This window comes from Cinclus cinclus, chromosome 1, assembly GCF_963662255.1.
Source record: "Cinclus cinclus chromosome 1, bCinCin1.1, whole genome shotgun sequence".
NCBI lineage: Eukaryota > Metazoa > Chordata > Aves > Passeriformes > Cinclidae > Cinclus > Cinclus cinclus.
Window position 1 is genome coordinate 151,639,167 of NC_085046.1, and position 22,192 is coordinate 151,661,358.

The following is a 22,192-nucleotide window of genomic DNA, read 5'->3' on the forward strand; positions in this document are numbered from 1 at the left end:
ACTGGGAATGGGAACGGGAATCGGGAATGGGAACTGGGAATGGGAACGGGAACCGGGAATGGGAACTGGGAATGGGAACGGGAATCGGGAATGGGAACTGGGAATGGGAACGGGAACCAGGAATGGGAACTGGGAATGGGAACGGGGAACTGGGAACGTGAATGGGGAACTGGGAATGGGAACTGGGAGTGGGATCGGGAATGGGATCGGGAAGGGGGATGGGGAACAGGATCAGGAATGGGAATGGGGATCGGGAATGGGAACGTGAACGGGAACCAGGAATGGGAACTGGGAATGGGAACAGGAACCGGGAATGGGAACTGGGAATGGGAACGGGAACCAGGAATGGGAACTGGGAATGGGAACGGGAATCGGGAATGGGAACTGGGAATGGGAACGGGAACCAGGAATGGGAACTGGGAATGGGAACGGGAATCGGGAATGGGAACTGGGAATGGGAACGGGAACCGGGAATGGGAACTGGGAATGGGAACGGGAACCAGGAATGGGAACTGGGAATGGGAACGGGGAACTGGGAACGTGAATGGGGAAGTGGGAATGGGAACTGGGAGTGGGATCGGGAATGGGATCGGGAATGGGATCGGGAAGGGGGATGGGGAACTGGGAATGGGAAACAGGATCAAGAATGGGAACGGGAATGGGGATCGGGAATGGGAACGTGAACAGGGATGGGGAACCGGGAATGGGGATCAGGAACTGGGAATGGGAACGGGAACCAGGAATGGGAACTGGGAATGGGAACAGGAACCGGGAATGGGAATTGGGAATGGGAACGGGAACCGGGAATGGGAACTGGGAATGGGAACGGGAACCGGGAATGGGAACTGGGAATGGGAACGGGAACCAGGAATGGGAACTGGGAATGGGGACGGGAACCGGGAATGGGAACTGGGAATGGGAACGGGAACCAGGAATGGGAAGAGGAACTGGGAATGGGGAACTGGGAATGGGAGCAGGAATGGAATCAGGTATGGGAAACGGGAACGGGATTGGGAATGGGAAGGGGGATGGGGAACTGGGAACGGGGAACTGGGAATGGGAACGGGATTGGGAATGGGAACAGGGATGGGGAACTGGGAACGGGGAACTGGGAATGGGATTGGGAATGGGAACTGGGAATGGGGGAATGGGAACAGGATTGGGAATGGGAACGGGAATGGGGATTGGTATCCAGGATTGGGAACGAGAACTGAGGATCGGGATCAGAGCGGGAATGGGACTGGGAAAGGGAACCGGGATCGGGAATGGGAACAGGGTTGGGATCGGGAATGGGGAATGGGGGAATGGGATTGGGAGAGGGAACCGGAATCGGGAATGGGAACCAGGAATGGGGTTGGGAACGGGAACCGGGGTGAGGAATGGGAAGGGGATCAGGATCGGGATTAGAAATGGGGAAGCGGAAACGGGAACCGGGACTGGGAACTGGAAATGGAAAAGGGATCAGAGTGGGAACAGGAATGGGATCGGGAATGGGAACCGGGATCGGGAACGAGGATGGGGAATGGGATCAGGATGGGGAATGGGAACGGGATTGGGAATGGGAACTGGGAACTGGGAACGGGAACCAGGATCAGAGCAGGAACGGGAATGGGACTGGGATTGCAGAATGGGAATGGGAACGGGAACTGGGGAACGGGATTGGGAATGGGGAAAAAGGGGAATCGGGGAATGGGAAAACTGGGAATGGGGAATGGGATGGAGAAATGGGGATGGGAATGGGATTGGGAATAGGGAAAAAGGGGAATCGGGGAATGGGGAAACTGGGAATTGGGGATGGAGAACAGGGATGGGAACGGGATTGGGAATGGGGAAAAAGGGGAATCGGGGAATGGGGAAAAAGGGGAATGGGGAATGGGATGGAGAAATGGGGTTGGGAATGGGGAAATCGGGAATGGGATTGGGAATGGGGAAAATGGGGAATGGGAACAGGGTTGGGATTGGGAAAGAGACTGGGGAATGGCAACGGGGGAATGGGAACGGGGAACTGGGAATGGGAACAGGGATGGGGAATGGGAACGGGAACTGGGGATCAGGAATGGGAACGGGAATTGGGAATGGGATCAGGATGGGGAACTGGGAATGGGAACAGGGACGTGGAATGGGGAACGGGATCGGGAATGGAGGAGCGGGATCGGGAAAGGGAACCGGGAATGGGGAATGGGAGTGGGATCGGAAATGGGAACAGGGTCGGGAATCCCGAGCTGGGCTTTGGAATTTTTGGAATTCTGTGAATTCCATCATGATCCTGAGCTGGGCTTTGGGAATTCCCAGAATTCCATCCCGATCCCACTATTCCAGGCCCAAGCCAGGAATTCTGGGAATTCCAGGACTTCTGTCCTGACCCCAAGCTGGGCTTTGGGAATTTTTGGAATTCCATGAATTCCATCCTGATCCTGAGCTGGGCTTTGAGAATTCCATCCTGAACCCAAGCTGGGAATTTTGGGAATTCCGTCCCGACCCTGAGCTGGGCTTTGGGAATTCTGGGAATTCCAGGAATTCCATCCCTACCCTGAACTGGGAATTTTGGGAATTCTGTCCTGACCCTGAGCTGGGCTTTGGGAATTTCAGGAATTCTTTCTGATTTCAAGCTAGGAATTCTGGGAATTCCATCCTGAACCCAAGCTGGGAATTTTGGGAATTCCGTCCTGACCCTGAGCTGGGCTTTGGGAATTTCAGGAATTCTTTCTGATTTCAAGCTAGGAATTCTGGGAATTCCATCCTGAACCCAAGCTGTGAATTTTGGGAATTCCGTCCCGACCCTGAGCTCGGCTTTGGGAATTCTGGGAATTCCAGGAATTCCATCCCTACCCTGAACTGGGAATTTTGGGAATCCCATCCTGACCCTGAGCTGGGCTTTGGGAATTCTGTTCAGATCCCGAGCTGGGAATTGTCTCAATCTTGAGCTGGGTTTTGGGAATTCCAGAAGATTCTGGGAATTCTGTCCTGACCTCGAGCTGGGCTTTGGGAATTTCAGGAATTCTTTCTGATTTCAAGCTAGGAATTCTGGGAACTCTATCCTGAACCCAAGCTGGGCTTTGAAAATTCTGGGAATTCTTTCTGATCCTGAGCTGGGAATTCTGGGAATTCCATCCCAAATCCTGAGCTGGGCTTTGGGAATTCTGGGAACTCCCAAATTCCGTTCCGAACCCAAGCTGGGAATTCTGGGAATTTCATCCCAATCCTGCTTTTCCAAGCCCTAGATCAGAATTCCAGGAATTCTGTCCTGACCCTGAGCTGGGCTTCGGGAATTTCAGGAATTCTTTCTAATTCTGAGCTAGGAATTCTGGGAATTTGGGGAATTCCGTCCCGATCACGAGCTGGGCTTTGGGAATTCTGGGAATTCCAGGAACTCTGTTCTGATCCTGATTTGGGCTTTGGGAATTCCGGGAGTTCTGTCCTGATCCCGAGCTGGGCTTTTCTGGGAATTCCGTGCCGATCCCAACCTGGGAATTCCGGGAATACCGTCCCGATCCCGAGCTGGGCTTTGGGAATTTCAGGAATTCTTTCTAATTCTGAGCCAGGAATTCCAGGAACTCCACCCCGACCCCGAGCTGGGCTTTGGGAATTACTGGAATTCCATGAATTCCGCGCCGACCCCCCCGAGCTAGGAATTCTGGGAATTCCGGGAATTCCGTGCCGACGCCGCTCTTCCCGTCGCTCACTTGTCGAGGCAGGCGACGCTCAGGCACTTTTCCTGGGATTGGGGATTCCCGGGAGCGGCTCCGGAGTCGTTTTCCCGCAGGATGGAGTCGATGAAGGTGGAAGGGGACAGGGGGGTTTCGGAATTCCCGGAATTCCCGGGGTTCTTGGGCTCCTCCACCTGCGGGCTCCGGGTGGGGCTGGGAGGCTCCTCCTTGATCCGGATCACCGGGCTGCTCCTGAGGGGAAAAACGGGAACGAGAAATGGGAATGGCGGGAAAAATGGGAATGGAGGGAATATATTTTTCGGGATCGATTCCCATCTCTTAATTCCCAAAGAATTCCAGGATTTGCCTTTCCCACCACCCCATTCCCAGGGAATTCCGGGATTGATTCCCAGCTCCCCAATTCCCAGGAATTTTTTGGGATGCAATCGCCATCTCCCGTTCCCAAGGAATTCCAGGAGTTCCTCTTCCCAATCTCCCCATTCCCATGGAATTCCTTGATTTTAATTCCCAATCTCCCCATTCCCATGAAATTATAGGATCAATTCCCATCTCCCCATTCCCACGGAATTCCGGGAAAATTCCCATTCCCCACCTCCCATCCCCATGGAATTCCAGGAACAATTCCCAATCCCCCCATTCCCATGGAATTCCCCAGTCTCCCCATTCCCCATGGAATTCCAGGATTTCAATTCCCAATCTCCCCATTCCCAGGGAATTCCAGGAGAATTCCCGTTCCTCACCTCCCGTGCATCCCGTTCTCCCCATTCCCAAGAAATTCCAGGATTTCTATTCCCCACCTCCCCATTCCCACGGAATTCCCGGAAAATTCCCATTCCCCACCTCCCCATTCCCACGGAATTCCAGGATTTCCTTCTCCTATCTCCCCATTCCCAAGGAATTCCAGGATTTGCTATTCCTGTCTCCCCATTCCCAGGGAATTCCAGGATCAATTCCAAATCTCCCCAATCCCTTGCAATTCCAGGATTTTAATCCCCACCTCCCCATTCCCAGGGAATTCCAGGAGAACTCCCATTCCCCACCTCCCATCCCCATGGAATTCCAGGAGAACTCCCATTCCCCACCTCCCATCCCCATGGAATTCCAGGATTTCAATTCCCAATCTGCCCATTCCCAGGGAATTCCAGGAGAATTCCCGTTCCCCACCTCCCGTCCATCCCGGTCTCCCCATTCCCAAGAAATTCCAGGAAAGTTTCCTTTTCTTCCCAATCTCCCCATTCCCACGGAATTCCAGGATTTCCTTCTCCTATCTCCCCATTCCCAGGGAATTCCAGGAGAATTCCCGTTCCCCACCTCCCGTCCATCCCGGTCTCCCCATTCCCAAGAAATTCCAGGAAAGTTTCCTTTTCTTCCCAATCTCCCCATTCCCACGGAATTCCAGGATTTGCTTTTCCCCAATCTCCCCATTCCCAAGGAATTCCAGGTTTTCCTTTTCCCGTCTCCCCATTCCCAGGGAATTCCAGGAGAATTCCCGTTCCCCACCTCCCGTCCAGGCTCCCCCCGGGCGAGGCCTCGGGGCTGGACGGGGGCAGCTCCGTCACATCCGAGATGATGGGGCCGGAATTGGAATTCCCGGAATCCGCCGGGAACAGAGCGGGACCCCCGAACGCCGGGGACGGAGCCTGGAGCAAGCGAACAAACAAAGGAAAAAAAAAATAAATAATAAAAATAATAATAACAATAATAATAATAATAATTAAAAAAAAATAATAATCCCGGAATTCCGGGAATTCCAGAGCTCGTCGCGTTCCAGCAGATCCCGTCCCAAGGAAAAAAAAAAGAAAATAAATCCCGGTCCCAAAAAACCCCACTGTCATCCTACAGTTCCCAAAAAATCCCCATTCCCAAAAATCCCATTCCCAAAAATTCCCGCTGTCATCCCAAAATTCCCATTCCCAAAAATCCCATTATCATCCCACAGTCCCCATTCCCAAAAATCCCATTCCCAAAAATTCCCGCTGTCATCCCAAAATTCCCATTCCCAAAAATCCCATTATCATCCCACAGTCCCCATTCCCTAAAATCCCATTCCCAAAAACCCCACTGTAATCCCACAATTCCCATTCCCAAAAATCCCATTCCCAGAGGTCCAACCCCTGTCCCCATTCCCAACAAATCCCGTTCCCACCAATCCCATTTCCACAAATCCCACATCCCTGATCCCATTCCCAACAAATCCCATTCCCCAACAATTCCCAACAAATCCCAATAAACCCCAAAAAATCCCATTCCAAATCTGAAAAAAATCCCAAAAAAATCCCCCAAAATCCCAACAAATCCCCTTGAATCCCATTCCCAATCCAAATAAATCCGATTAAATCCCATTCCCAATCCCGACAAATCCCGACGAAACCCAATCCTAATCCAAACAAAAACCAAAAAATCCCAAAAATTCTCAACCAATCCCAACAAATCCCAACAAATCCCATTCCATCCCAATAAATAATAAGAAATACCAATAAATCCCAATAATTCCCAACAATCCCAATAAATCCGAATAATTCCCAATAAATCCCAACAAATCCCATTCCCAATCCCAATAAATCCCAACAAATCCCACTCCCAATCCCAATAAATCCCAAGAACTCCCATTAAATCCCAATAAATCTCAACCAATCCCAAAAATTCTCAACCAATCCCAACAAATCCCAATAAATCCCAATAATTCCCAGTAAATCCCAATAAATCCCAACAGATCCCAACCATTCCCATTAAAACCCAATAAACCTCAAGAAATCCCAAGAATTCCCATTAAATCACAAAAATTCTCAACCAATCCCAATAAATCCCAACAAATCCCAACATATCCCAACTATTCCAAATAAATCCCAACAAATCCCGTTAAACCCCATTAAATCTCGACAAATCCCAAAAATTCTCAACCAATCCCAACGAATCCCATTCCCAATCCCCAACAAATCCCAGCAAATCCCAATAAATCCCAACCATTCCCATTAAATACCAAAAATTCTCAGTCAATCCCAACAAATCCCATTCACAACATTTCCCAACAAATCCCAAGAATTCCCATTAAATCCCAAAATATCCCAACCATTCCCAACCAATCCCAATAAATCCCAACATATCCCAACAAATCCCAAAAATTCTCAACCAATCCCAACAGATCCCATTCCCAATCCCAACAAATCCCAACAAGTCCCAACAAATCCCAATAAATCCCAAAATATCCCATTCCCAATCCCAATAAATCTCAACAAATCCCAACATATCCCAAACAATCCCAAAAAATCCCCAAAATTTTCAACCAATCCCAACAAATCCCATTCCCAATGCCAATAAATCCCAACAAATCCCAATAAATCTCAACCAATCCCAACAATTCTCAATCAATCTCAATGAATCCAACCCAAATCCCAAAAAATTCCAGTAAATCCCAAGAAATCCCATTCCCAATCCCAATAAATCCCAACAAATCCCAACAAATCCCAAAAGTTCTCAACCAATCCCAACAAATCCCATTCCAAATCCAAATAAATCCCAACAAATCCCAAAATATCCCAACTATTCCCATTAAATCCCAGCAGTTCTCAACCAATCCCAATAAATCCCAACATATCCGAACAAATCCCAAAAGTTCTCAACCAATCCCAACAAATCCCAAAAATTCTCATCCAATCCCAACCATTCCCACTAAATCCCAATAAATCTCAACAATTCCTAAAAAATTCTCAATCAATCTCAACGAATCCCATTCCCAATCCCAACAAATCCCAACAAATCCCAAGAAATCCCAACCATTCCCATTAAATCCCAACAATTCTCAACCAATCCCAACAAATCCCATTCCCAATCCAAATAAATCCCAACAAAACCCAATAAATCCCAACAAATCCCAAAAGTTCTCAACCAATCCCAACAAATCCCATTCCCAATCCCAACAAATCCCAATGAATCCCAAGAATTCTCAATCAATCTCAACAAATCCCATTCCCAATCCAAACAAATCCCAACAAATCCCATTAAATCCCAAAATATCCCAACCATTCCCATTAAATCTCAACAATTCTCAACCAATCCCAATAAATCCCAACAAATCCCAACATATCCCAACAAATCCCATTCAATCCCAACAAATCCCAAAAATTCTCATCCAATCCCAACCATTCCCACTAAATCCCAGTAAATCTCAACAAATCCCAAAAATTCTCAATCAATCTCAACGAATCCCATTCTCAATCCCAACAAATCCCAACGAATCCCATTCCCAATCCAAATAAATCCCAACAAATCCCATTAAATCCCAAGAAATCTCAACAAATCCCAAGAATTCTCAATCAATCTCAACGAATCCCAATAAATCCCAGTAAATCCCAACAATTCTCAACCAATCCCAACAAATCCCATTCCCAATGCCAATGAATCCCAACAAAACCCAGTAAATCCCAACAAATCCCAACCATTCCAAATAAATCCCAATAAATCTCAACGAATCCCAAGAATTCTCAATCCCAACAAATCCCAATCCCCAATCCCAACAAATCCCAAGAAATCTCAACAAATCCCAAAAGTTCTCAACCAATCCCAACAAATCCCAAGAAATCCCAACCAATCCCATTCCCAATCCCAATAAATCTCTACAAATCCCAACTTATCCCAACCATTCCATTAAATCCCAAAAAATCCCAAAAAATCCCCAAAAAATCTCAACCAATCCCAACAAATCCCATTCCCAATCCCAATCAATCTCAACAAATCCCAATTTATCCCAACCATTCCATTAAATCCCAATAAATCCCAAAAAAATCCCAAAAAATCTCAACCAATCCCAACAAATCCCATTCCCAATCCCAATCAATCTCAACAAATCCCAATTTATCCCAACCATTCCATTAAATCCCAATAAATCCCAAAAAAATCCCAAAAAATCTCAACCAATCCCATTCCCAATCCCAATAAATCTCAACAAATCCCAACTTATCCCAACCATTCCATTAAATCCCAATAAATCCCCCAAAAAATCCCAAAAATCTCAACCAATCCCAACATATCCCATTCCCAATCCCATCAATCTCAACAAATCCCAATTTATCCCAACCATTCCATTAAATCCCAATAAATCCCAAAAAAATCCCAAAAAATCACAACCAATCCCAACAAATCCCATTCCCAATCCCAATCAATCTCAACAAATCCCAACTTATCCCAACCATTCCATTAAATCCCAATAAATCCCAAAAAAATCCCAAAAAATCTCAACCAATCCCATTCCCAATCCCAATAAATCTCAACAAATCCCAACTTATCCCAACCATTCCATTAAATCCCAATAAATCCCAAAAAAATCCCAAAAAATCACAACCAATCCCAACAAATCCCATTCCCAATCCCAATAAATCTCAACAAATCCCAATTTATCCCAACCATTCCATTAAATCCCAATAAATCCCAAAAAAATCCCAAAAAATCTCAACCAATCCCAACAAATCCCAACAAATCCCAAAAGTTCTCAACCAATCCCAACAAATCCCATTCCCAATCCCAATAAATCTCAACAAATCCCAACTTATCCCAACCATTCCATTAAATCCCAATAAATCCCCCAAAAAATCCCAAAAAATCTCAACCAATCCCAACAAATCCCATTCCCAATCCCAATCAATCTCAACAAATCCCAATTTATCCCAACCATTCCATTAAATCCCAATAAATCCCAAAAAAATCCAAAAAAATCTCAACCAATCCCATTCCCAATCCCAATAAATCTCAACAAATCCCAACTTATCCCAACCATTCCATTAAATCCCAATAAATCCCAAAAAAATCCCAAAAAATCACAACCAATCCCAACAAATCCCATTCCCAATCCCAATCAATCTCAACAAATCCCAACTTATCCCAACCATTCCATTAAATCCCAATAAATCCCAAAAAAATCCCAAAAAATCTCAACCAATCCCATTCCCAATCCCAATAAATCTCAACAAATCCCAACTTATCCCAACCATTCCATTAAATCCCAATAAATCCCAAAAAAATCCCAAAAAATCACAACCAATCCCAACAAATCCCATTCCCAATCCCAATAAATCTCAACAAATCCCAATTTATCCCAACCATTCCATTAAATCCCAATAAATCCCAAAAAAATCCCAAAAAATCTCAACCAATCCCAACAAATCCCAACAAATCCCAAAAGTTCTCAACCAATCCCAACAAATCCCATTCCCAATCCCAATAAATCTCAACAAATCCCAACTTATCCCAACCATTCCATTAAATCCCAATAAAACCCAAAAAAAATCCCAAAAAATCTCAACCAATCCCAACAAATCCCATTCCCAATCCCAATAAATCCCAACCATTCCATTAAATCCCAATAAATCCCAAAAAAATCCCAAAAAATCACAACCAATCCCAACAAATCCCATTCCCAATCCCAATAAATCTCAACAAATCCCAATAAATCCCTACCATTCCATTAAATCCCAATAAATCCCCAAAAAAATCCCAAAAAATCTCAACCAATCCCAACAAATCCCATTCCCAATCCCAATAAATCTCAACACATCCCAACTTATCCCAACCATTCCATTAAATCCCAATAAATCCCCCAAAAAATCCCCAAAAATCTCAACCAATCCCAACAAATCCCATTCCCAATCCCAATCAATCTCAACAAATCCCAACTTATCCCAACCATTCCATTAAATCCCAATAAATCCCCCAAAAAATCCCAAAAAATCTCAACCAATCCCAACAAATCCCATTCCCAATCCCAATAAATCTCAACAAATCCCAACTTATCCCAACCATTCCATTAAATCCCAATAAATCCCAAAAAAAATCCCAAAAAATCTCAACCAATCCCAACAAATCCCAACAAATCCCAAAAGTTCTCAACCAATCCCAACAAATCCCATTCCCAATCCCAATAAATCTCAACAAATCCCAACTTATTCCAACCATTCCATTAAATCCCCAAAAAAATCCCCAAAAATCTCAACCAATCCCAACAAATCCCATTCCCAATCCCAACAAATCCCATGAAATCCCAACCATTCCCATTAAATCCCAAGAAATCCCCTGGAACTCACGGCGTAGTTGGAATTCCCGTGGTGTTCCAGGGAATATTGCCGGCTGTACTTGGGCATGGAATGTGCGGGGCCGCCGTCGTTCAACATCAGGGGGCTGAAATTCCACCCCCCCCCCCCAAAAAAAAAAAAAAAAATTAAAAAATTAAAAATTCCCAGAAAAAAAATTCCCTGGGATCGACATCGGGAAATCCTCCCCTGGAAGATTCCCCCCAAAAAAAAAAAAAAAACAACAAACCAAAAAAAAAAAGAAACCCCAAAAAAAATCAAAATTTTCCTGATTTTTTTTTTTTTTTCCGAATTTTGGGGAATTCCAAAAAAAAAAAAAAAATTTTTTTTTTTTTTTTTTTTTTTTCCAGGAGAAAAAGATTCGGGATGGGAAAAGGGAACGGAGGAATTACGAGATTTTTTTTTTTTTAATTTATTTTTATGGGATGGAATCCCCAGAGAATTCTCAAGGAATGTGAAAAAAAACAATTCCAGGATTTTGTGGCTTTTTGGGATGGGATTTTCGCCAGGTTTTCTTGGGGAAAAGGGAAATTTGAGGAATTTTAATTTCTAGATCCCGATGCTGAAATTTTTTTTGGTTTTTATTTTTTTTTTTTTGGGGGGGGGAGGGGGGGGAGGTTTCTGGACTCACATTTTCCTTTTGACGCCGAGGATCCGGTTGGATTGGACGAGGGAAATCAGGAATTGGATCAGCTGCAGAGGGAAAAGAGGGAAAAGTTGGGGAAAAAACGGGAAAAGTTGGGAAAAAAATGGGAAAAGTTGGGAAAAATGGGAAAAAAATGGGAAAAAAATGGGAAGAAGTGGGGAAAAAAATGGGAAAAAGTGGGGAAAAATTGGGGAAAAAATTGGGAAAAGTGGGGAAAAAATGGGAAAAACGAGGAGAAAGTGTAAAAAAGTGGGAAGGGAAAATCTGGGAAAAATTGGGAGAAAACTGGGAAAAATCTGGAAAATTTAGGAAAAAATGGGGGGAAAATGGGGAAAACTGGAAAAACGGTGAGGAAATGGAGGAAAATGGGGAAAAACTGGGGGAAAAATGGGGAAAATGGGGAAAAGGGGGAAAATGGGGGGAAAAAATCAAAAAAAGGAGGAAAAAATTGGGAAAAAATTGAGGAAAAATCTGGAAAATTTAGGAAAAAATGGGGAAAATGGGAAAAAAGGGAAAATGGGGAAAAGGGGGAAAATGGGGGGAAAAAATCAAAAAAAGGAGGAAAAAATTGGGAAAAAATTGAGGAAAAATCTGGAAAATTTAGGAAAAAATGGGGAAAATGGGAAAAAAGGGAAAATGGGGAAAAGGGGGAAAATGGGGGGGAAAAAATCAAAAAAAGGAGGAAAAAATTGGGAAAAAATTGAGGAAAAATCTGGAAAATTTAGGAAAAAATGGGGAAAATGGGAAAAAAGGGAAAATGGGGAAAAGGGGGAAAATGGGGGGGAAAAAATCAAAAAAAGGTGGAAAAAATTGGGAAAAAATTGAGGAAAAATCTGGAAAATTTAGGAAAAAATGGGGAAAAATGGGAAAAAAGGGAAAATGGGGAAAAGGGGGAAAATGGGGGGGAAAAAATCAAAAAAAGGTGGAAAAAATTGGGAAAAAATTGAGGAAAAATCTGGAAAATTTAGGAAAAAATGGGGAAAATGGGAAAAAAGGGAAAATGGGGAAAAGGGGGAAAATGGGGGGGAAAAATCAAAAAAAGGAGGAAAAAATTGGGAAAAAATTGAGGAAAAATCTGGAAAATTCAGGAAAAAATGGGGAAAATGGGAAAAAAGGGAAAATGGGAAAAGGGGGAAAATGGGGGGGAAAAATCAAAAAAAGGAGGAAAAAATTGGGAAAAAATTGAGGAAAAATCTGGAAAATTTAGGAAAAAATGGGGAAAATGGAAAAAAGGGAAAATGGGGAAAAGGGGGAAAATGGGGGGGAAAAAATCAAAAAAAGGAGGAAAAAATTGGGAAAAAATTGAGGAAAAATCTGGAAAATTTAGGAAAAAATGGGGAAAATGGGAAAAAAGGGAAAATGGGGAAAAGGGGGAAAATGGGGGGGAAAAAATCAAAAAAAGGAGGAAAAAATTGGGAAAAAATTGAGGAAAAATCTGGAAAATTTAGGAAAAAATGGGGAAAATGGGAAAAAAGGGAAAATGGGGAAAAGGGGGAAAATGGGGGGGAAAAAATCAAAAAAAGGTGGAAAAAATTGGGAAAAAATTGAGGAAAAATCTGGAAAATTTAGGAAAAAATGGGGAAAATGGGAAAAAAGGGAAAATGGGGAAAAGGGGGAAAATGGGGGGGAAAAATCAAAAAAAGGAGGAAAAAATTGGGAAAAAATTGAGGAAAAATCTGGAAAATTCAGGAAAAAATGGGGAAAATGGGAAAAAAGGGAAAATGGGGAAAAGGGGGAAAATGGGGGGGAAAAAATCAAAAAAAGGAGGAAAAAATTGGGAAAAAATTGAGGAAAAATCTGGAAAATTTAGGAAAAAATGGGGAAAAATGGGGAGAATTTGGAAAAACTGGGAAGGGAAAATGGGAAAAATTGGGAAAAAATGGGAAAAATGGGGAAAAAGGGGGAAAAATGGGGAAATGTGGGGGGAAAAATGGGAGAAAAGTAGGAAAAAACAAAAAAAAATGGATAAAAATGGGAAAAAAAAGGGAAAAATGAGGAAAAAAATTGGGAAAACGAGGAAGGGAAACTGGGAAAAATTGGGAAAAAAAGGGGAAAAATCTGGAAAATTTAGGAAAAAATGGGGGGAAAACTGGGAAAAATAAAGTGGAAATGGGAAAACAATGGGAAAAATGGGGAAAAATGGGAAAAATGGGGAGAAAAAGTAGGAAAAATGGGGAAAAAAGTGGGAAAAAATTGGATAAAAACTGGGAAGGGAAATTTTGGGAAAAATTGGGAAAAAACTGGGAAAAAAAAAACAAAACTGGGAAAAACAGGGAGGGGGAGAGATCTGGGAAGGGAAGAACTGGGAAAAGTCGGATGGAAAAAATGCGGGAAGAAGAAAATTGGGAAAAATCCGTCGGAAGTCGGATGGAAAAAATGCGGGAAGAAGAAAATTGGGAAAAATCCGTCGGAAGTTGTCGGGAAGCGGCGAGAGAAGGAGCAGGGAAAAAATGGGAAAGGTTTGGGAGAGGGAGGAGAAATCCCAGGAAAAGCAGGAATTTTCCAGGAAAAGCGGGAATTTTCCCGGGAAAAGCAGGAATTGCAGCTGGGAAAGTGGGAATTTTCCTGGGAAAAGTGGGAATTACCTCTGGAAAAGAGGAAATTTTGCCAGGAAAAATGGGAATTTTCTCTGGAAAAGCGGGAATTTTCCCAGGAAAAAGTGGGAATTCTGCAGGAAAAGCAGGAGTTTTTCCAGGAAAAGTGGGAATTATCTCAGGAAAAGCGGGAATTTTTCCAGGAAAACTGGGAATTTTCCAGGAAAAGCGGGAATTACCTCTGGAAAAGCAGGAATTTTTCCAGGAAAAGTGGGAATTACCTCTGGAAAAGTGGGAATTACCTCTGGAAAAAGTGGGAATTTTCCCAGGAAAAGCGGGGATTGCAGCTGGAAAAGCAGGAATTACCACTGGAAAAGCGGGAATTCCCTCTGGAAAAGCGGGAATTTTCCCGGGAAAAGCGGGAATTCCCTCTGGAAAAGCGGGAATTTTCCTGGGAAAAGTGGGAATTACCTCGGGAAAAGTGGGAATTTTCCCGGGAAAAGTGGGAATTTTCTCTGGAGAAGCAGGAATTTTTCCAGGAAAGGCGGGAATTTTCCCACTAAAAGCGGGCATTTTCCCAGGAAAAGTGGGAATTCCCTCTGGAAAAGTAGGAATTTTCCCAGGAAAAGTGGGAATTATCTCTGGAAAAGCGGGAATTTTCCCGGGAAAAGCGGGAATTCCCTCTGGAAAAGCGGGAATTTTCCCGGGAAAAGCGGGAATTCTCCCTTACCTTGTTGACGACCTTCTGCTGCTGCGCGTGCTTCTGCCGCAGGCTCGCCACCTCCCGCCACAGAGCCTCGTTCTCACTGGGAAAAACGGGAAAAGATTCCGTGGGAAAAGCGGGAATTTTCCACGGGAAACGCAAGGGGGGGGGGGGCGGGGAGAAGGGGGAAAAATTCCATGGGAAACGGGGGAAAAATTCCATGAGAAACCGGGGAATATTCAGTGAGAAACCTAGGAAAATTTCGTGGGATACGGGAGAAAAATTCCAGGGGAAAGGGGGGAAAAATTCCATGGAAAATAGGGAAAAATTCCAGGGAAACTGTGGGAAAAAATTCCATGGAAAATGGGGAAAAAAATAATGGGAAATGGGAGAAAATTCCATGGAAATCGTGGGAAAAAAATGCAGGGAAATGGGGGAAAATTCCATGGAAATCGTGGGAAAAAAAATCCACAAGGAGAGGAAAAAATTCCAGGGAAAATGGGGGAAAAATTCCATGGAAAACCAGGGAAATATTCCAGGGAAAATGGGGGAAAATTCCAGGGAAAAATGGGGAAAAAATTCCAGGAAATACAAACTAAAAGTAAATCCAGGAAAATCCCAAAAACCTGGAAAATCCCAAACCCAGGAAATCCAGGAAAATCCCAAATCGAGGGAAATCCCAAATCCAGGAAAATCCCAAAACCAGGAAAATCCCAAATCAGAGAAAATCCAAGAAAATCCCAAATCCAGGAAAAACCCAAAATCCCAAATCCAGGGAAATCCCAAAACGTGGAAAATCCAAGAAAATCCCAAATCCAGGAAAATTCCCAAAATCCCAAATCCAGCAAAATCTCAAATCCAGAAAAATCCCAAATCAGAGAAAATCCAAGAAAATCCCAAATCCAGGAAAATCCCAAAATCCAAGAAAATCCCAAATCCAGGAACACCCCAAATCCAGGAAAAACCTAAATCCATCAAAATCCCAAATCCAGGAACATCCCGAATCCAGGAAAATCCCAAATCCATCAAAATCCCAAATCCAGGAACACCCCAAATCCAGGAAAATCCCAAATCAGAGAGAATCCAAGAAAATCCCAAATCCAGGTAAATCCCAAAATCCCAAATGCAGGAAAATCCCAAATCAGAGAAAATCCAAGAAAATCCCAAATCCAAGAAAATCCCAAATCAGAGAAAATCCAAGAAAATACCAAATCCAGGAACATTCCCAAAATCCCAAACCCAGGAAAATCCAGGAAAATCCAGGAAAATCCAGGAAAATCCATCAAAATCCAAAATCCAGAAAAATCCCAAATCAGAGTGAATCCAAGAAAATCCCAAATCCAGGAAAATCCCAAAATCCCAAATCCAAGAAAATCCCAAATCCAGGAAAATCCCCTAAATCCCAAATCCAGGAAAATCCCAAATCAGAGTGAATCCAAGAAAATCCCAAATCCAGGAAAATCCCAAATCCAGGAAAATCCCAAAATCCCAAATCCAAGAAAATCCCAAACCCAGGAAAATCCCAAAATCCCAAATCCAGCAAAATCCCAAATCCAGCAAAATCCCAAAATCCCAAATCCAGGAAAATCCCAAATCAGAGACAATACAAGAAAATCCCAAATCCAGGAACATTCCCAAAATCCCAAATCCAAGAAAATCCCCAAATCAGAGAAAATCCAGGAAAATCCCCAAATCCTGGAAAAACCTAAATCCAGAGAAATCCCAAATCAGTGAAAATCCAAGAAAATCCCAAATCCAGGTAAATCCCAAAATCCCAAATCCAGGAAAATCCCAAATCAGAGAAAATCCAAGAAAGTCCCAAATGCAGGAAAATTCCCAAATCCAGGAAAATTCCAAAGCCAGGGAAATCCCAAAATTCTAAATAATCCCAAAATCCAGGAAAATCCCAAAATCCCAAATCCAGGGAAATCCCAAATCAGAGAAAATCCCAAAATACCAAACCCAGGAAAATCCCAAAATCCAGGAAAAACCTAAATCCAGGAAAATCCCAAATCCATCAAAATCCCAAATCCAGGGAAAATCCAAGAAAATCCCAAATTCAAGAAAATCCCAAATCCAGAAAAATCCCAAATCAGAGAAAATCCAAGAAAATCCCAAATCCAGGAAAATCCCAAAATCCCAAATCCAGGAAAATCCCAAATCAGAGAAAATCCCAAAATCCCAAACCCAGGAAAATCCCAAATCCAGGAAAAACCTAAATCCAGGAAAATCCCAAATCCATCAAAATCCCAAATCCAGGGAAATCCCAAATCAGAGAAAATCCAAGAAAATCCCAAATCCAGGAAAATTCCCAAAATACCAAATCCAGGAAAATCCCAAATCCAGGAAAATCCCCTAAATCCCAAACCCAGGAAAATCCAGGAAAATCCATCAAAATCCAAAATCCAGAAAAATCCCAAATCAGAGAGAATCCAAGAAAATCCCAAATCCAGGAAAATCCCAAATCCAGGAAAATCCCAAAATCCCAAATCCAAGAAAATCCCAAACCCAGGAAAATCCCCTAAATCCCAAATCCAAGAAAATCCCAAATCCAGGAAAATCCCAAATCAGAGAGAATCCAAGAAAATCCCAAATCCAGGAACATTCCCAAAATCCCAAACCCAGGAAAATCCCAAACCCAGGAAAATCCCAAATCCAGCAAAATCCCAAAATCCCAAATCCATCAAAATCCCAAATCCATCAAAATCCCAAATCAGAGAAAATCCAGAAAATCCCAAATCCAGGAAAAACCCAAAATCCCAAATCCAGGAAAATCCCAAATCCAGCAAAATCCCAAAATTCCAAATCCAGGAAAATCCCAAATCAGAGAAAATCCAAGAAAATCCCAAATCCAGGAACATTCCCAAAATCCCAAACCCAGGAAAATCCCAAATCCAGGAAAATCCCAAAATCCCAAATCCAGGGAAATCCCAAATCAGAGAAAATCCCAAAATCCCAAACCCAGGAAAATCCCAAAATGCAGGAAAAACCTAAATCCAGGAAAATCCCAAATCCATCAAAATCCCAAATCCAGGGAAATCCCAAATCAGAGAAAATCTAAGAAAATCCCAAATCCAGGAAAATTCCCAAAATCCCAAATCCAGGAAAATCCCAAATCCAGGAAAATCCCCTAAATCCCAAATCCAGGAAAATCCAGGAAAATCCATCAAAATCCCAAATCCAGAAAAATCCCAAATCAGAGAGAATCCAAGAAAATCCCAAATGCAGGAAAATCCCAAAATCCAGGAAAAACCTAAATCCAGGGAAATCCCAAATCAGAGAAAATCCAAGAAAATCCCAAATATAGGAAAATCCCAAATCCCAAATCCAGGAAAATCCCAAATCCAGGAAAATCCCAAAATCCCAAATCCAGGAAAATCCCAAAATCCCAAATGCAGGAAAATCCCAAATCATAGAAAATCCAAGAAAATCCCAAAATCCAGGAAAATCCCAAATCCAGGAAAATCCCAAATCCAGGAAAATCCCAAATCCAGGAAAATCCCAAACTCTCCGGAATGCTGCAATGGGGTTGGGTTTGGAACGTGCCCCCATTCCCATTATTCCCATAATTCCCATAATTCCCATTTTACATTCCCATTTTTCCCGTTATTCCCATTATTTCCCATTTCCCCATTCCCAGAATTCCCATAATTCCCATTATTCCCATTTCCCCCATTCCTGTATTTCCAGAGATTTTCCCAGAATTTTCCTGAGATTTTCCCAGAATTTTCCTGAGACTTTTCCAGATTTTTCCTGGGATTTTCCCAGAATTTTCCAGAGATTTTTTCCAGAATTTTCCAAGGATTTCCCCAAAATTTTCCTGAGATTCTTCCAGAATTTACCTGAGATTTTCCCTGAATTTTCCTGAGATTTTTCCTCAGATTATTTCCAAGATTTCCCCATTTCTTCCCAGGATTTTTTCTGGGATTTTACAGGAATTTTTCCAGAATTTCCCCATTTTTCTTTTAGGATTTTCCAAGGATTTTCCCAGAATTTTTCCTGAGATTCTCCCAGAATTTTTCCTGAGATTCTTCCAGAAATTTCCTGAGACTTCCCCAGAATTTTCCTGAGATTTCCCCAGAATTTTCCTGAGATTTTCCCTGAATTTTCCTGAGATTTTCCCAGAATTTTCCTGAGATTTCCCCAGAATTTTCCTGAGATTTTCCCAGAATTTTCCTGAGATTCTCCCAGAATTTTCCTGAGATTCTCCCAGAATTTTCCTGAGACTTCCCCAGAATTTTCCTGAGATTTCCCCAGAATTTTCCTGAGATTTTCCCAGAATTTTCCTGAGATTCTCCCAGAATTTTCCTGAGATTTTCCCTGAATTTTCCTGAGATTTTTCCTCAGATTATTTCCAAGATTTCCCCATTTCTTCCCAGGATTTTTTCTGGGATTTTACTGGAATTCTCCTGAGATTTTCCCAGAATTTTCCTGAAATTTTGCAGAATTTTCCTGAGATTCTCACAGAATTTTCCTGAGATTTTCCCAGAATTTTCCCAGAATTCTGCCAGAATTTTCCTGAGATTTTCACAGAATTTTCCTGAGATTTTCCCAGAATTTTCCTGAGATTTTCCCAGAATTTTCCTGAAATTTTCCCAGAATTCTCCTGAGATTTTCCCAGAATTTTCCTGAGATTTTCCCAGAATTTTCCTGAGATTCTCCCAGAATTTTCCTGAGATTCTCCCAGAACTTTCCTGAGATTTTCCCAGAATTTTCCTGAGATTTTCCCAGAATTTTCCTGAGCTTTTCCCCAGAATTTTCCTGAGATTTTTTCCTCAGATTATTTCCAAGATTTTCCCATTTCTTCCCAGGATTTTTTTCTGAGATTTTACAGGAATTTTTCCAGAATTTCCCCATTTTTCTTTTAGGATTTTTCCAAGGATTTTCCCAGAATTTTTCCTGAGATTCTCCCAGAATTTTCCTGAGATTTTCCCAGAATTCTCCTGAGATTGTCCCAGAATTTTCCTGAGATTTTCCCAGAATTTTCCTGAAATTTTGCAGAATTTTCCTGAGATTCTCCCAGAATTTTCCTGAGATTCTTCCAGAATTTTCCTGAGATTTTCCCTGAGATTATTTCCAAGATTTTCCCATTTCTTCCCAGGATTTTTTCTGGGATTTTACTGGAATTTTTCCAGGATTTCCCCATTTTTTTTTTTTTTAGGATTTTCCCAGGATTTTCCCAGAATTTTTCCAGGATTTTCCCAGAAATTTTCTGTGATTTTCCCAGAATTTTCCTGAGATTTTCCCAGAATTTTCCTGAGATACTCCCAGAATTTTCCTGAGATACTCCCAGAATTTTCCTGAGATTTTTTCCTCAGATTATTTCCAAGATTTTCCCATTTCTTCCCAGGATTTTTTTCTGAGATTTTACAGGAATTTTTCCAGAATTTCCCCATTTTTCTTTTAGGATTTTCCAAGGATTTTCCCAGAATTTTTCCTGAGATTCTCCCAGAACTTTCCTGAGATTTTCCCAGAATTTTCCTGAGATTCTCCCAGAATTTTCCTGAGCTTTTCCCCAGAATTTTCCTGAGATTTTTTCCTCAGATTATTTCCAACATTTTCCCATTTCTTCCCAGGATTTTTTTCTGAGATTTTACAGGAATTTTTCCAGAATTTCCCCATTTTTCTTTTAGGATTTTCCAAGGATTTTCCCAGAATTTTTCCTGAGATTCTCCCAGAACTTTCCTGAGATTCTCCCAGAATTTTCCCAGAATTCTGCCAGAATTTTCCTGAGATTTTGCAGAAATTTCCTGAGATTTCCCCAGAATTTTCACAGAATTCTGCCAGAATTTTCCTGAGATTTTGCAGAATTTTCCTGAGATTCTCCCAGAATTTTCCTGAGATTTTCCCAGAATTTTCCTGAGATTTTCCCGGAATTTTCCTGAGATTTTGCAGAAATTTCCTGAGATTCTCCCAGAATTTTCCTGAGATTCTCCCAGAATTTTCCTGAGATTTCCCCAGAACTTTCCTGAGATTTTCCCCAGAATTTTCCTGAGATTTTCCCAGAATTTTCCCAGAATTCTGCCAGAATTTTCCTGAGATTCTCCCAGAATTTTCCCAGAATTCTGCCAGAATTTTCCTGAGATTTCTCCAGAATTTTCTGCAGATTTTCCCAGAATTTTCCTGAGATTCTCCCAGAACTTTCCTGAGGTTTTCCCAGAATTTTCCTGAGATTCTCCCCGAACTTTCCTGAGATTTTCCCAGAATTTTCCTGAGATTCTCCCAGAATTTTCCCAGAATTCTGCCAGAATTTTCCTGAGATTTTCCCAGAATTTTCCTGAGATTTTGCAGAATTCACCTGAGATTCTCCCAGAATTTTCCTGAGCTTTTCCCCAGAATTTTCCTGAGATTTTTTTCCTCAGATTATTTCCAACATTTTCCCATTTCTCCCCAGGATTTATTTTTTTTCTTTTTCCCGACATTTTCCCAGATTTCTTTTCCAGTATTTCCCCAGAATTTTCTAAAGCCATTTCCCCATCATTTCCCCCAACATTTCCCCCGGGGGGGGGTGGGGAATTTTTCCCGTCTCTTCCACATCGTCACCCCGCCATTTTCCCAACCTCCCGCCCGACATCTCCCCGTCGCTCCTTCGGGAATTTCGCCGCGATAAATTTATTACCCTTTTTTTTTTTTAATTATTATTACAAAAATTCTCATTTTCCTACTGTTTCATGGCCAGCAGTCGGGAATCCAGGCTGTCCTGTTTGCCCCTCATGGCCTGCATGTCGGCCAGGAGCCGCGCCACGCCGTCCTGACGCACGCGCAGCTCCTCCGCCTTCAGCCCGGGAAGCTGCAAAAGATTTTAGGGATTTTTCGGAATTTTTTGGGGATTTTTAGGGAATTTTTAGGGAATTTTTTAGGGATTTTTAGCGAATTTTTTGGGGATTTTTAGGGAATTTTTTTGGATTTTTAGTGAATTTTTTGGGGATTTTTAGGGAATTTTTTGGGGTATTTTCAGTGAATTTTTTGCGGATTTTTAGAAATATTTTGGGGATTTTTAAGGAATTTTTTAGGGTTTTTAGCGAATTTTTTGAGGATTTTTAGGAAATTTTTAGGAAATTTTTTAGGGATTTTTCGCGAATTTTTTTGGATTTTTAGCGAATTTTTTTTGGATTTTTAGGGAATTTTTTGGGGTATTTTCAGTGAATTTTTTGCGGATTTTTAGAAATTTTTTGGGGATTTTTAAGGAATTTTTTAGGGATTTTTAGCGAATTTTTTGGGGATTTGTAGGGAATTTTTAGGGAATTTTTTAGGGATTTTTCGTGAATTTTTTTGGATTTTTAGCAAATTTTTTTTGATTTTTACCGAATATTTTGGGATTTTTAGGGAATTTTTTTGCGGATTTTTAGAAATTTTTTGGGCATTTTTAGGGAATTTTTTGAGGATTTTCAGTGAATTTTTGGGGAATTTTCAGTGAATTTCCCGGGTATTTTCACTGAATTTCCCGGGTATTTTCAGTGAATTTCCCGGGTATTTTCAGGGAATTCCCCGGGTATTTTCAGGGAATTTCCCGGGTATTTTCACTGAATTTCCCGGGTATTTCCAGTGAATTTCCCGGGTAT

The 22,192-nt window shown here is 42.1% G+C and overlaps 1 protein-coding gene across 3 annotated transcripts in view; it reads right to left on the reverse strand.

Moving 5' to 3' along the window:
- The window catches only part of HSF1 (heat shock transcription factor 1), a 52,697-nt gene that overhangs the window by 5,319 nt on the left and 25,186 nt on the right, over positions 1-22,192 (reverse strand). For 2 of the 3 annotated variants that reach the window (XM_062492538.1, XM_062492553.1), the window contains exons 4-9: positions 21,296-21,420; positions 14,658-14,733; positions 11,379-11,440; positions 10,742-10,835; positions 5,169-5,308; positions 3,684-3,899 (exon numbers count right to left, since the gene is read on the reverse strand). In XM_062492538.1, coding sequence (XP_062348522.1) covers positions 3,684-3,899; positions 5,169-5,308; positions 10,742-10,835; positions 11,379-11,440; positions 14,658-14,733; positions 21,296-21,420 — 713 coding nt within the window. Of the gene's footprint in view, positions 1-3,683; positions 3,908-5,167; positions 5,309-10,741; positions 10,836-11,378; positions 11,441-14,657; positions 14,734-21,295; positions 21,421-22,192 lie in introns of all 3 variants that reach the window. The other variant, XM_062492545.1, reaches the window with a different exon arrangement.